This window comes from Sitophilus oryzae, unplaced genomic scaffold (genome assembly GCF_002938485.1).
Source record: "Sitophilus oryzae breed Bouriz unplaced genomic scaffold, Soryzae_2.0 scaffold_1303_pilon_pilon, whole genome shotgun sequence".
Taxonomy (NCBI): domain Eukaryota; kingdom Metazoa; phylum Arthropoda; class Insecta; order Coleoptera; family Curculionidae; genus Sitophilus; species Sitophilus oryzae.
In genome coordinates this window covers 74706-87442 of record NW_022145953.1, presented here as the reverse complement: position 1 = coordinate 87442, position 12737 = coordinate 74706, and the positions used below count along the sequence as shown (strand labels likewise).

Below are 12737 nucleotides of genomic sequence, written 5' to 3'. Positions count from 1 at the left end.
ATTACGGACACCTTGTACTGTAATCAAAGACTTAATACCATTCTTAAAGGATGTTGAGCTTGTTAGTAAAAATTGAGGGATCTATTCAACTTCTGTAGATAAAAAACACGACCACATAAGTTTGTCAGTAAATATTAAAGTTATCCATCACAAACACATACCTACAAAGCAACTGAAGGATAAAACATCTAGTGAATTTTGGCTTCTTTTATCTTACTGTATATTATGAATAAGATTTTTAAAACCTCAGTAAATAAAAAAAATAAGATTTGTTAAATATTTGAGATATAAAAAAATACTAAAAAAATATATAAATTCAATTTAGAATATATTAAGAGTCAAATTTCTATTTAATCAACAAACTATTATAGTGTCCTGATACGTAAATTTTTTTCAAAATAATTCCTGAACTGTACCATTCTTCGTACATAATTAGTACGCCCCTGGTAAATAGTAATAAAAAAATGGAGCGTGAGCAGGCGTTACCAGCAGACATAACAAAAAAATTGACGCCATGTTTATCGTTTATCGTATGTTAGACACAGGTGTTTTTACTAATATTAGAAAATAGCGATAATGCGACCTAAGAAAATATTAGATTTTCTTATCGAAGGTATAACAATTGGTAAACAAATATTGTGTTCTTTTAACAGTTAGATGGTTCATAGTCGAACTTTCAATTTCATCAGACTCCTCCATATATAGTAAGAGTCATACCATTGCCATTGTTTTAGTGTCTCACCGAATTCTTAATTTGATCTTTCCAAATCGGGAGAGCAACAGTCATGTGAATTTTATTATTAATGAGAAATATTGTCTCTTATAATGAGCTTGTCCTACGAACAGCTTAGATGAATTCTATAACATTTTTTTTTTATTAGAATGTCTTTTCTGTCCATTAGTTTTTTGTACATTACTTTAATTTTCGTCAAATATTTTGATTGTGTTTAATAATCTTTCTCAATCGTATTCAAAAGTAGAATGCCACTCTATCTAAAGAAGAAAACATTCGATCAATGTATGCTACCAGTCATGACCTATGCATGCGAATCCTAGACACTTAAACGGACATCATAAGGAACCAAACCAAACCAAAACTGAACGAAATAATGCTGGAATAAAACCAAGAGAGACCGTAAAATAATAGAGTAGATAGTGGATAAGAAAGAAAGCCCAGGTAATAGATGTTATCCACAGAATCAAATCCCTCAAATGGCAATGGCAAGGACACCTGTCTAGAAGAACAAGACAACAGATGGATCACAACAATTACAGCATGATACCCACGAGGAAGTAAGAGAAGACTTTAGAGGAAGACCGACCTGAGATGGGAACCATGATATTAAGAAAATTAGAAGGATAAAACTTGGGCCCGCGTAGCAAACAATAGACAACAGTAATGGGCCCAACTACAAAGAGAGTATAGTGAGGGAAGGAACCTCAACAACCATAAAATTAGAAAATGAGGTTGAAAATAATATAAAAATGAGTAACGTGAAGGATACAATCTTATAGAAAATAAACATTAATATACACAGTGACAGAAAGCAGATGAAACTATAAAATCATATAACTAGGAACATACTCGCAATTACCAAATTTTTACACAGGATTTTATTTGACAAGAAAAAAGTGTCACAATACGGTACTCGGAATTATATATTCCCATAACAAGGAGACCTTGGAGGCTAATAATGGTTAGAACTGACAGGATTAAGACAGAAAGAAACGCTTTTAAATAAATTTCTGTTGAAAAAAACTGTTGAAATCTTCAAACCTGAGTACGTTGTGCAGACTTTACGTCACATTTTAAATATTTAATAATTATTATCTAGTTTTTATATAATTTTTGAGTTTATATAGGTTAATTCAGAACACTCTTTAAAAATAACTGTTTATTTAATATTTTTAAAGCCGATTTCATACGCAACAGGTAATGGTATGGACTATTAAGATCGCGGCAAAAAACAAATATAATTTCAGCTCAAAATGAGTTATTATGAAAATGAGTTAGTGAGTTTATTAAATAAATGACACTAATAACAAAATAAAATTTTCATGGTGTCGTCTGTCCCATGTCGCGTCTAAACACGATAACTTAAAAACCGCTAAACCAAATTTAACCAAATTTGGCACAAAAATACTGTAGGCACCCGAGAAAATCTGGCCATTAGTTTTTTGGTGGGGTTGGGGGTTGGTAAGGGGGTATGGGAGGGAGATTAAAAATTTTAAACAAAATCGTAATGCCCCTAAAATTACAGTACCAAACGAAACGCGGTTTTCAATTTAAGATTAGGAATAATAGTTTGCAAAAAATTTGTAATAACATCAAAAATAGTCAAAAGTCGCAGTTTTTTGAGATAATTCCGTGTTTCCGTAGTCCGTTGTTGAGAAAATCCGTGTAGGAGAACTCCAAACTCCCATCGGACGGGACCCCAGGTAGCGGATAGGGGAAATAACAGCGGACCAAAATTGGAAAATTCCTTTACTTATGAAACTAAAAAAACTGACTACCAACTTAATTTGAGTGTATGAGGCGGCTATACGAATGACCTCCGGCGAGCCAATTTATAATATAATAACGCCACGAAAAATTATTTTTGATTTACTTTGTGTTTTATTATTTAATCTTTATGTATCTCTAGGTATAAGATATATAAAGCAGGGTGTCTTAAATAAGTTGAAAATATTTACAGGGCTTAAGGTGAGAATCATGTTAAAGCCCAGATATGCTAAAAAAAAATGATTTTTTTCGTAATTTTTTTTTTTTTTTTTTTTTTTTTTTTTATATTTGGATTTTTAATTTACTTGTAAATTGTAACAAAATTAAGAGAAACTAAATAAAAAAAAAAAAAAAAAAAAAAACAATTAAAAAAATCCAAAATTTTTTTTTTTAAAAAATTCCAAAATTTTCATGTTTTTAATTACCGCGAAAAAAAGACCATCATTTGGCATGATTTCTAAAAGGGTCACAGAATTATATATAGTCTAATAACTATCTACAACAATGAATGAACTATAATTATCTACAACAATAAAAAAAAAAAAAAATTAAAATTCATTTTAAAAAATCAATGGTACAAAATCAACTTTCATTTCAAATCCATATAAGTATTTAGTATTGTTTTATCATATTATTGAAGCTAGCTGATTCTTCCAAATTGGGTGAACTTTTTGATGTTAAATCCATAAAAAATCCCGTCTTCTTTTAAGGATTGTCCTACTCAGCTAGATATTTCTGTAACTTTTTATTTAATTTTTTCTTCGATCTTCATAATCCATCCTAACCGCTGCCATTTTTATATGGGATTGAAATAAATTATGGAGTCTTTTCGTATTCAGATTTATTGTGACTAATCCGTTATATACAATGAACAGATGTCAAGTTGTTAAGTAATTATTTATTATTCTGCAATAATCCTACCTTTTATATTGGAGAAACTTATCCGGATAATACGTGTGAAGTGTGAAATATTGTCTATAATAATTATTATATTATTTATAATAAAGACGTTGATAATTCTTATTATTATGCGCTCTAAATTACAATAACCAGTAGGTATCGCCACGATTAAAAATATTTTCAATATGGTGGCCCTTGTTGACAGCAACTTTCTTCTTTTAAATGGGTACCCCTATTTTTTATTACATACTTAAGTTCTCTGTAAAATTTTATGAATTTTGATATTAAACACTCACCTAACATTAACTGTTTTGAGAAGAAAAAAATTTAAATTTTTGGAGAAAAAAGACTGCCTGTCAAAAAAATTTGTATAACCTACACCAAAGACCTACACGTCAATGTGATTACGACAGTCACTGTCACATAAAGAGAAAATATGTGGTTATCAATTTCAAAAATTAAATTGATGGTTCGAATGTCTTATAATATTGGCCGGAATTTGGCATGGAATTAACGATTAAAAAATTATCATAATTAATTTTTTTCAAATGGAACCCCACTTTTTTTATTTCACTAGTGCAAGGTTTTTTAATTCGTTACTTTTTTATTATACACGTTCCTAAAATTAATCCTTACACCTACGTTTTTAAGTTATTTAAGATTTAGTTTTAAAGTGTATATTTTTCTCTTGATTTTATCTAGCTTCCTTTAACATTAAAGCTTCCAGTTAGTTGAATAAATTAGTGGTTTCAATTAGCGTAGAGGTTTGTTCCTTTACTTTGACTGTAAGCATTCAGAACGTCAAAATTAGTAGTAAGAATTTTCAGTTATTGGAAAAAGTTAACTAAACTTTCAACTTTTCCACTAATTATACTTCAAAATTTGCGAGGAATGTCATTTTGGCGTTTGATTATCATCTGTCAAGAGAAAAATGTGATTAGAAATCAAAAGCAGGTGGCAAGGAATAGAGGGGCTCATCTGCTTTTTATTGACCTCTCAAAAGCATACGATACAGTGCCAATCCTAAAACTGTGAAGAGTGCTGGAGAACTCTCCAATTAACAATACAGCGATCAAAGCCAGCAAACAGCTATACCACCAAGCATTTTCCAGAATAAATATCGGCAGTAATATATCAGAAACCTTTTATGTGACCAAAGGTCTTCGTCAGGGATGTTGTCTATCGCCAACTCTCTTCAAAATCTACCTCAATGAAGCCTTAAAGAAATGGAGAAGATCCTGCAGAGGAATGGGAATAGAATTAAAAAATGACACCTACTTATATACTCTTCATTTTGCAGATGACCAAGTAGCAGTGACCCAAGATAGGGAAAACCTTGAATTCATGGCGAGGAAACTTTTTAAAGAATACGCAGAGTGGGGATTAACTGTTAACTGCAGTAAAACTAAATATATGTGTATCCGTGGAGAGGGAACAGATTTGGAAGTGGACGATAGCTGCATAGTACAATATTGTTCAGATTATACCTACCTCGGAACAAAGATTACCCAAAGTGGACGAACTGAAGAAGAAATATTGGAGCGAATAATTAAAGGGGAAAGAGTTATAGAATGCGTAAACTCACTATTATGGTCAACAAACATCTCTGTAGAAAGAAAACACCTTTTATACAATGCAATATTTAAAAGTGTTGTATTGTATGGATGTGAAACGTGGCAAATAAATAAAACTTTAGAGCGTAAACTACTGGCTCTTGAAATGGATTTTTGGCGAAGATCTGCCGGAAAGTCAATAATAGAACGAATAACCAACGAGAGAATTAGAGAGATTATGGGCGTAAAGAAAACTATCCTCGATGAAATCGAACAACGCCAACTAATATGGTATGGACATGTAGACAGAATGACTGACGAACGTCTACCAAAACAAATTCTAAAATGGACACCAGCGAAAAGAAGAAAGAAAGGAAGACCTAAAGTTACCTGGATTGATGGCATTAACCGAGTCATGTCCGAAAGAAATTTACTTCCAGGAGATTGGGAAGATCGAAGGCAATGGAGACTGATGGGAACCAGAAGGCGTAAAACGCTATAAAACAGGATATATGTATGATATATAAGCTAAATATTAGGCTTTCTCTATGGATACAACTGATTTCCGCAAGCTGTTGCTAGGATATTCTATTAATTTTAATTGGGTTTTTTAGACATTGTGAATGATCGTAAACTAAAATATATAAAGTATAATTGAAACCACTAATTTATTCCACTAACTACGAGGTTCTAAATGAAGCTTAAGTGTCAAGTGATATATTTTTAATCGACTGATCTCGTTATGAAACAATAATGTGCAAAAAAATCTACGATCTAGATAGTATATTTCTCTAGAAACATCTAATGTACGCTCAGCCTTGGACACCCTGTATACGGTGTATATAATATTTGACTCTATCCAGAATATAGTATAACAGACAAATAACTACAGATCAATAACTGCCAAGAAACAATTATAATATGCTTTCTCCAATGACAGTGACATTTCAAAAACAATAACCACTGTTTCATAGGTGTGTTGATGGGGACCAAAAGCAAAGCTACACCATTGCTTAAAAAATAATCTTCAAAATCAGCCAACTAGAACTAAATATATTCGTTTTTCGAGCCTGTATTAGTCTGCCTATCTATATTCTGTAAGAGAAAATTGCATTACTAGCATAGTTTCAAAGCCATTTTTCCTGGTGATGTTGATAACGTGAAAACTACCAATGCACCAGCTGACCTTTTGTGCCTTTGTAGCCTTATAGAATACTCTGAATACCTATTAAATCAAATTTTATTTAATGTCATAGCAACAACACCTGTCCGGTGGGTGCCCTGCTCGTATATGGACATTGCTTGGTAAAGGCGTAGGATTGGCGTGACGTCACACACATCGTAGACCGATATTTTAGCCGGGAATGGGTGAATATCTGAATCACCGATCAATAAATTTACGATTGCATTTTGTTTCTCCTTCTTGTGCGATTTTATTGCTTGTTTTTTTGTTATCTGTGGTCATAGGTGTGGTCAATAAATGGCTTAGTACAGAATCTCAACTGTTTGGGATGACCGACAACAGAGATAATGACATTTTTATTTTCAACTGTTATATGTAATGTGATTGTCGAAAAGCATTGTGAGAAAAAAGAGGGAAATAGGAGAATTGCTCGTCAAAAAGAAATCTAATTGTAAAATAGTTATATTTGATATCAATTAAACTTTTAGTTACGTAATCGAGGGCGCGATTTTTAAATTCATTGTTGCCAACCATAGACTTATTCGACACCGGGCTGACTAACTGGAATTTAAATTTCGCGCTGGGGATTCAGGTGGTAGCTCTGATCTAAAAAATGTCAACTTGCCACATTTATTTATTTATTTCCTGACATTGTCATTCGATTTGACACTTTAGTGCTTTATTACGAGTTTTTAGATTAAATAAATAGTGTTGTGATACTTTAATTTAAAAATGTTTATTATATTAGTATAAATTATTAAAAACGACAAGAGTGGCTGGTGTGGGGTTTGAAGCAAGATAAGGCATGATTATAGCAACCAAAGCAGGAACTTCTTTCAGCCATCCTGCTTTTATTGTGTTGCTATGTGTGACGTCACCAATCAGACTTAAACTTGCTGTATCTTAAGAACATCAACAGAATAATTAAGTTAACCTGGAGTATTTGGAAGAAACTCAATCATATTTAAATCTAAAATGCTAATTTATAAAGGAGAAAACATTTAACCAGTGTTTACTACCAGTCATGACCTATCCATGCGAAACCTGGACGCTTAAAACGGACATTATAGGGAAACTGCAGATGGCAAAACGCTCAATGGAACGAAATAACTTGGGAATAACAAAGAGACTCAAGTAATAGATGCGGTCTACAAAATCAAATACCTCAAGTGGCAATGGGCAGGGTATCAGGCAAGAAGGACGGACAACAGATGGACCACAAAAATTACAGTATGGTACCCACGGGGAAACAAAGACCTAGAAGAAGACCAAACCTGAGATGGGACCATGACACTAGGAAATTAGCAGGGATAACTTGGGCCCGCATAGCCAACAATAGGCAACCAATGGGTCCAACTACAAAGAGAGTATCTAAATATGTAAGTGAGACTACCCCATAATAGGAAATGGTTGAATAAGACGATAATCAATGACAGGATAATCAACAAATATTTACGATGTATGGCAACAGTGTCAATAGTTATATAACAAGTAGCATTTTCTCATATTTTGATTGAATCCTCAACCTTCGCCAGCAGATGCATTAAGAAAAAAGATATTGTATCGTTTTACAAAAAAATAAACCAAAAAAACAACAAAAGTGGAGGGTGGTCTTTTATAACCTTTAATTTAATTATGCCATTAAAACACAATTTTATTGTTTCCTTCATTGCCATACGTAATAAAAGTCACCGTACACCTACAAACGTACAGAGTAAGCCTGTATTTCAACCGCGAAATTTCTTTGTTAGTGTTAATTACCAACAGAAAAAATCAAATTATTTTCGTTGAAACTATTAGCGACCCACAGTGAGAAAATTACCGATGGTCGAATTCTGAAAGCAAAATAATCCTTGTTTTTTTTTCGTATTATTTTTTTTTCGCCAACGCAAGATTGCTCGATTTTACTGTTACAAATTCAACACAAAACAACAAATCGAAACAGAGTGGGCTTCATACACACATTATCTGTAATTACGGTTCGTATATAAGAAGTTTTATTTGGAAATATAAAGCACCAATGAATTGATTTTAATATATCACGAGATATAAACAGAGAAGTACATTAAACGATACAATGTTGCTCTTGATCTGAATTTTTAAAGCATTTTATTGCTCACTGAATTGGTTTGCATTAACTCGATATGGGAACATGCACATGCATAAGTAGTGTGTACGATTACAAAAATAAGTTATTTAAAGAAAGTGCAATGAAACATTTAATTTTTTTAGTCATGACTAGCTAGATTTGGATCGGTATTTCTAAAAATCATAGTTCAAATGCAACTATGTATAAAAAAATGTAACATTGTTATTTGCTTTATTGATTAGAGTATTATATAAAATTTGTATGGTTTGTGAAAACAAATTGAGTAGGGAAGTGTTAAATTTTAGATTTAGTTATATCGTCACATGTCACAGTCACAAACTGTAAATAGAAATAAAGACCAATTATCTGCTGTCCCATTTTGTTGTATTATTTAAAATTATGAAGCAAGATGACTACTAGATTTTAGTTCTCTAACTTAGTTTAGGTTAGGCCTTTAAAAAAGGCTATAGAGTATGTTAAATTCTGTGGACCATTATCTTACTAGTATTCTTAATTGTAACAGTAGTCCAAACAAAAATTTTGTTTTGCAGAGCTGTGCATTCTATCTCTTAGTGAGCTGGCATCCAGAGAAGAAGGACTTTATTTTCTTTGCCTAATTTGTTCAGCTTCTCTAATCATTCTTTGACCAACTTCATTATAAAAAAACATTATAAGTAAAACAACAATAAAATATAACCTTAATCAAAAGTAATAATAATCATATCTCATATCTCAAAGAATGAAAAAATGATAACATGGGAACAGGATGATTTTTGGAAATAGGAAAAAATCAATCAATTTTTTATTTTTCTCTGAAACAGTATGAAAATTTTGAAAAGCATAGACGGGATATGCCGTTTTAGAACAAGGGGGGGTCCGATTGGGGGACATACTGCATTTTATACCGGGTGCGTCTCAAAAGTGGCTCACCCCTATACCTTTTTTATTTTTGCAGTTAAAAAACGAGATTTGGTATTGGTGTACGTTTTTCGTCGGTTCCGTGTGGATAGAAAGTCAAAATCTATTTAAACACAATTAATATTCTACACTAAGTAACAATTAAACAATAACGATAAAAGACTTAAAGAACTATTTACAAACTATTTATAACTATTTATCTAGAAAGAATTTATTTTGGATTTAGCGCGGCAATTGTACTTGTCTATTTGTTTCTGTCCGCTTCGAGCCCCAGGCGTCGGCTTATATACCACAGCTAAATAGTTCTCGAATAATCCATAGATCATTAGGTGCATAGAGAAGGTTTAGAATGTTCTCGTATGTACTCCTCCATTCCAGTGGAACTCGATTGTTCTCGAACGTTCGAATGAATCATTACGGTGTATATTCTTTAATGTGATATTAAGGTCATATGGGGGCGGGACATATTAGTTGGGTTAGGTCGAGTCCACACGGGTCCGCAACAGTATGTTAGTATATGACAAAAATTAGGATTGATTGACGTATTCAGTTGTTTTCGGCCACTTCCTCTGTTTTACCGGAAATGACTAAAACTTTTGATTTTTAAATAGCACCCTGGATATTTTTTTTAGTTTATTCGATAGAAAATAACACTCTGAATAGAATGACATATCATATGTCAACTATTGACATTGTCGCAAATGGTTTATTTGCAACTATAACATGCGGTTCATAATAAAAATTTGACTCAAAATAAGTACCAATGTGTGGTATGAAATTATTTGTAAATAAATGCTTTTTCCAAATATGCTAATGATCCACCCTCGTTCAATTTGAAAAAATTGAGATATGATTCAAAATACAATTTGGTCATCTTTTAACTGGCCGGGACAAGACACTAAAAATATTAGACGATCAAACCTATTTTTCCAAGGCTTCTCGATCAAGAATTAGTGTTTTTAACATAGCCATGGCACTCTAGATTGAAATTTAAAACACGATTTTTTATTAAAGCGAGAATGTCAAAAGTTGACATGTGATATGTCATTTTATTCAGAATGACATTTTCTATCAAATAAAATAAAGAAATACCAAGGGTGCTTCCGGTGAAACAGGAAGTGACCAAAAACAATTGAACACCTCAGTCAATCCTAATTTATGTCACAAACTAACATACCAAATCTCGTTTTTTTGTTTCTGAAAAAATAACAAAGTTATAGGGGTGAGCCACTTTTGAGACGCACCCGGTATACTCGACTATAGCGACTTTGTCTCTGAGGGTCATAAATGCATACTAATAAGTTGAATTAATTCGACAAATGCAACAATGAATCAAACTGCAATAAAAGCAAAAAATAAGCGAAACCTTCGCCTCGGTGCACTCCTCTTAAATTTTTATTCGTCGCCTTCGACCCAATTCTTCTCGTCCTCCCTTTGGAGGCGCACGTCGTCGGTCGCCGGTTCGGTGCCAGGGACGCCGCGTCTCTCCCTAGCCAGACCACGTCGTCGCACCAGACGGTTCTTAAAGCCTTAAACGGCTATAGGTCAATGCCGAAAAAAAAGCGAACCAGCAGCAGCGCGGAGCTGCGTAATCGTTGCGAATAGCTTATGGTCTCTCTATAGAAGTAATATGATATAGATTGACCAGTAGATGGACCAACTCTTGAGATAGAGGGTTTCAAAAAAATTTACCAGTGAAGAGACAGGCGAAAAAGTTCATAGTAGAACATCCGCCAAAATTTATGGCAGACCTAAGCGAAGACAGAAAGACAGTCAAACTTAAACTGTAAACGGAATAGGCATCTAAAGTAGAAGGGACTGATGGACGAAGTTTTGTCAATCCGAAGAAGAAACGACAGACAACACGACAGTTTGTATGTTATTTGGTTTGATCGCCAATTATAGGCCATTGACAAAGAGCTATTTGGAAGGTCCAGTCTCCAAGTTGTTAGACTTTTTGCAAAGGATAGCACTGGAGAATGTAATCTAAGAATCACAAGAGAACCACAATCTGAAAAGATCACAGTGCAACAGGCCATTAACCACATCAAAGAATCTAATCTACATAACTTTGATGTTTTATACAAAATAATAATTTTTTATGTCAATTTCCTTCCAGCCGATGCAATGACGATTTCCAACAGTCACCACATTATTTTTGCATACGGTACAAAATTATGTTCAAATTAAAAAGTCTGCTAACAAGATGATCCCTGACAGTGACGTTTCTCCTAAAAGGTACTCTTACGACTCATGTACTTGGAAAGTATTTTATTGGCATACAGGGTCCAGCGATAGTGCGGCGCAGCTTCTGTAATAAATAACTTAATAAATAATGAACTAATGTATATAAAAGCAACACGCATCCAGTATACCCTGTAACATCATCATCATCATCATCATCATTTTCAGCTTATTCAACCGTTTCCAATTATGGTGTAGCCTCCCTCACAGATAAACTATTAGCAGTATCTAAACTTTATTTAGATATTCTCTTAGTAGTTGGATCCTGAGTTGGACCTATTGGTGTCTATTGTTGGCTATTCGGGCCCAAGTTATCCCTGCTAATTTCCTAGTATCATGGTCTCATCTCAGGTTTGGTCTTCTTCTAGGTCTCTTATTTTCTCTGTATGCTGTAATTTTTGTGGTCCATCTGTTGCCATTTCTTCTTGCCAGTTCTGTCTTGCCCATTGCCATTTGAGGAATTTGATTTTGTGGATGACATCTATAAGCTGGCTCTTTTGTCGTATTCACTCTATTCTTTTACGATCTTTCTTAGTTATTTCTAGCATATTTTGTTCCATTGAGCGTTGTGCGACCTGCATTTTCTTTATGATGTCCGTTTTAAGTATCCATGTTTCGCATGCATAGGTCATAACTCGTAGTACACATTGGTTGAATGTTTTCTCCCTTAGATAGAGTAGCATTCTAGATTTGAATATGATTGAGTTTCATCTATAAGTACTCCATGCTACCTTGATTTCTGGTAATAGAGATCCCAAGCTGTGTATTAGTCGCCCCAAATATATATTTTCTTCTACTATTTCCAGTGTTGTAGTATTTACTAGGATTTCTTTTCTTTCCACTAGTTTGTTGTACATTACTTTAGTTTTTGCTAAATTCATTTTGAGACCCACTTTATTGCTGGTTGTATTTAGTTCATTAATTTGTGCTTGTTGTTCTTCAGGACTATTGGCTGTTAGGACTATGTCATCAGCGAATCTTAGATGGCTAAGATATTCTCCAGATATTTTTAATCCTTTGTTGGTCCAGTCCAGTTGATGGAAGATTTCTTCTAATGTTACTGTAAACAACTTTGGGGATATTGGGCGAAAAAAACTTCATAGATGTGTTTCTAACTCACCCTGTTCAAGACTCACCCTGTATTTATAAGTCCGGTTCTACAGCGTGATCCAGCGTTCTGGTTTCTTGCCGCCATTGCCTTCTGTTTATTCAGTCATCGGCTTGTAAATTACGTAATGACTTTCATCACATGACTCTCGGGGTCTTCCATGTTTTCGTTTTCCAGTTGGGGTCCATTTCATGATATTTTTTGGTAGCCTTTCTTCTCCCATTCTCCATTCCCAGGCA

General features: G+C 33.5%; 1 protein-coding gene across 1 annotated transcript; it reads left to right on the top strand.

The window, feature by feature from the left end:
- Positions 1 to 4651: 4651 nt before the first annotated feature.
- Positions 4652 to 5458, top strand: LOC115874858. Its single transcript, XM_030890156.1, has one exon. The coding sequence runs from the start codon at positions 4652 to 4654 to the stop codon at positions 5456 to 5458; it is 807 nt and encodes a 268-aa protein (XP_030746016.1).
- Positions 5459 to 12737: the final 7279 nt, after the last annotated feature.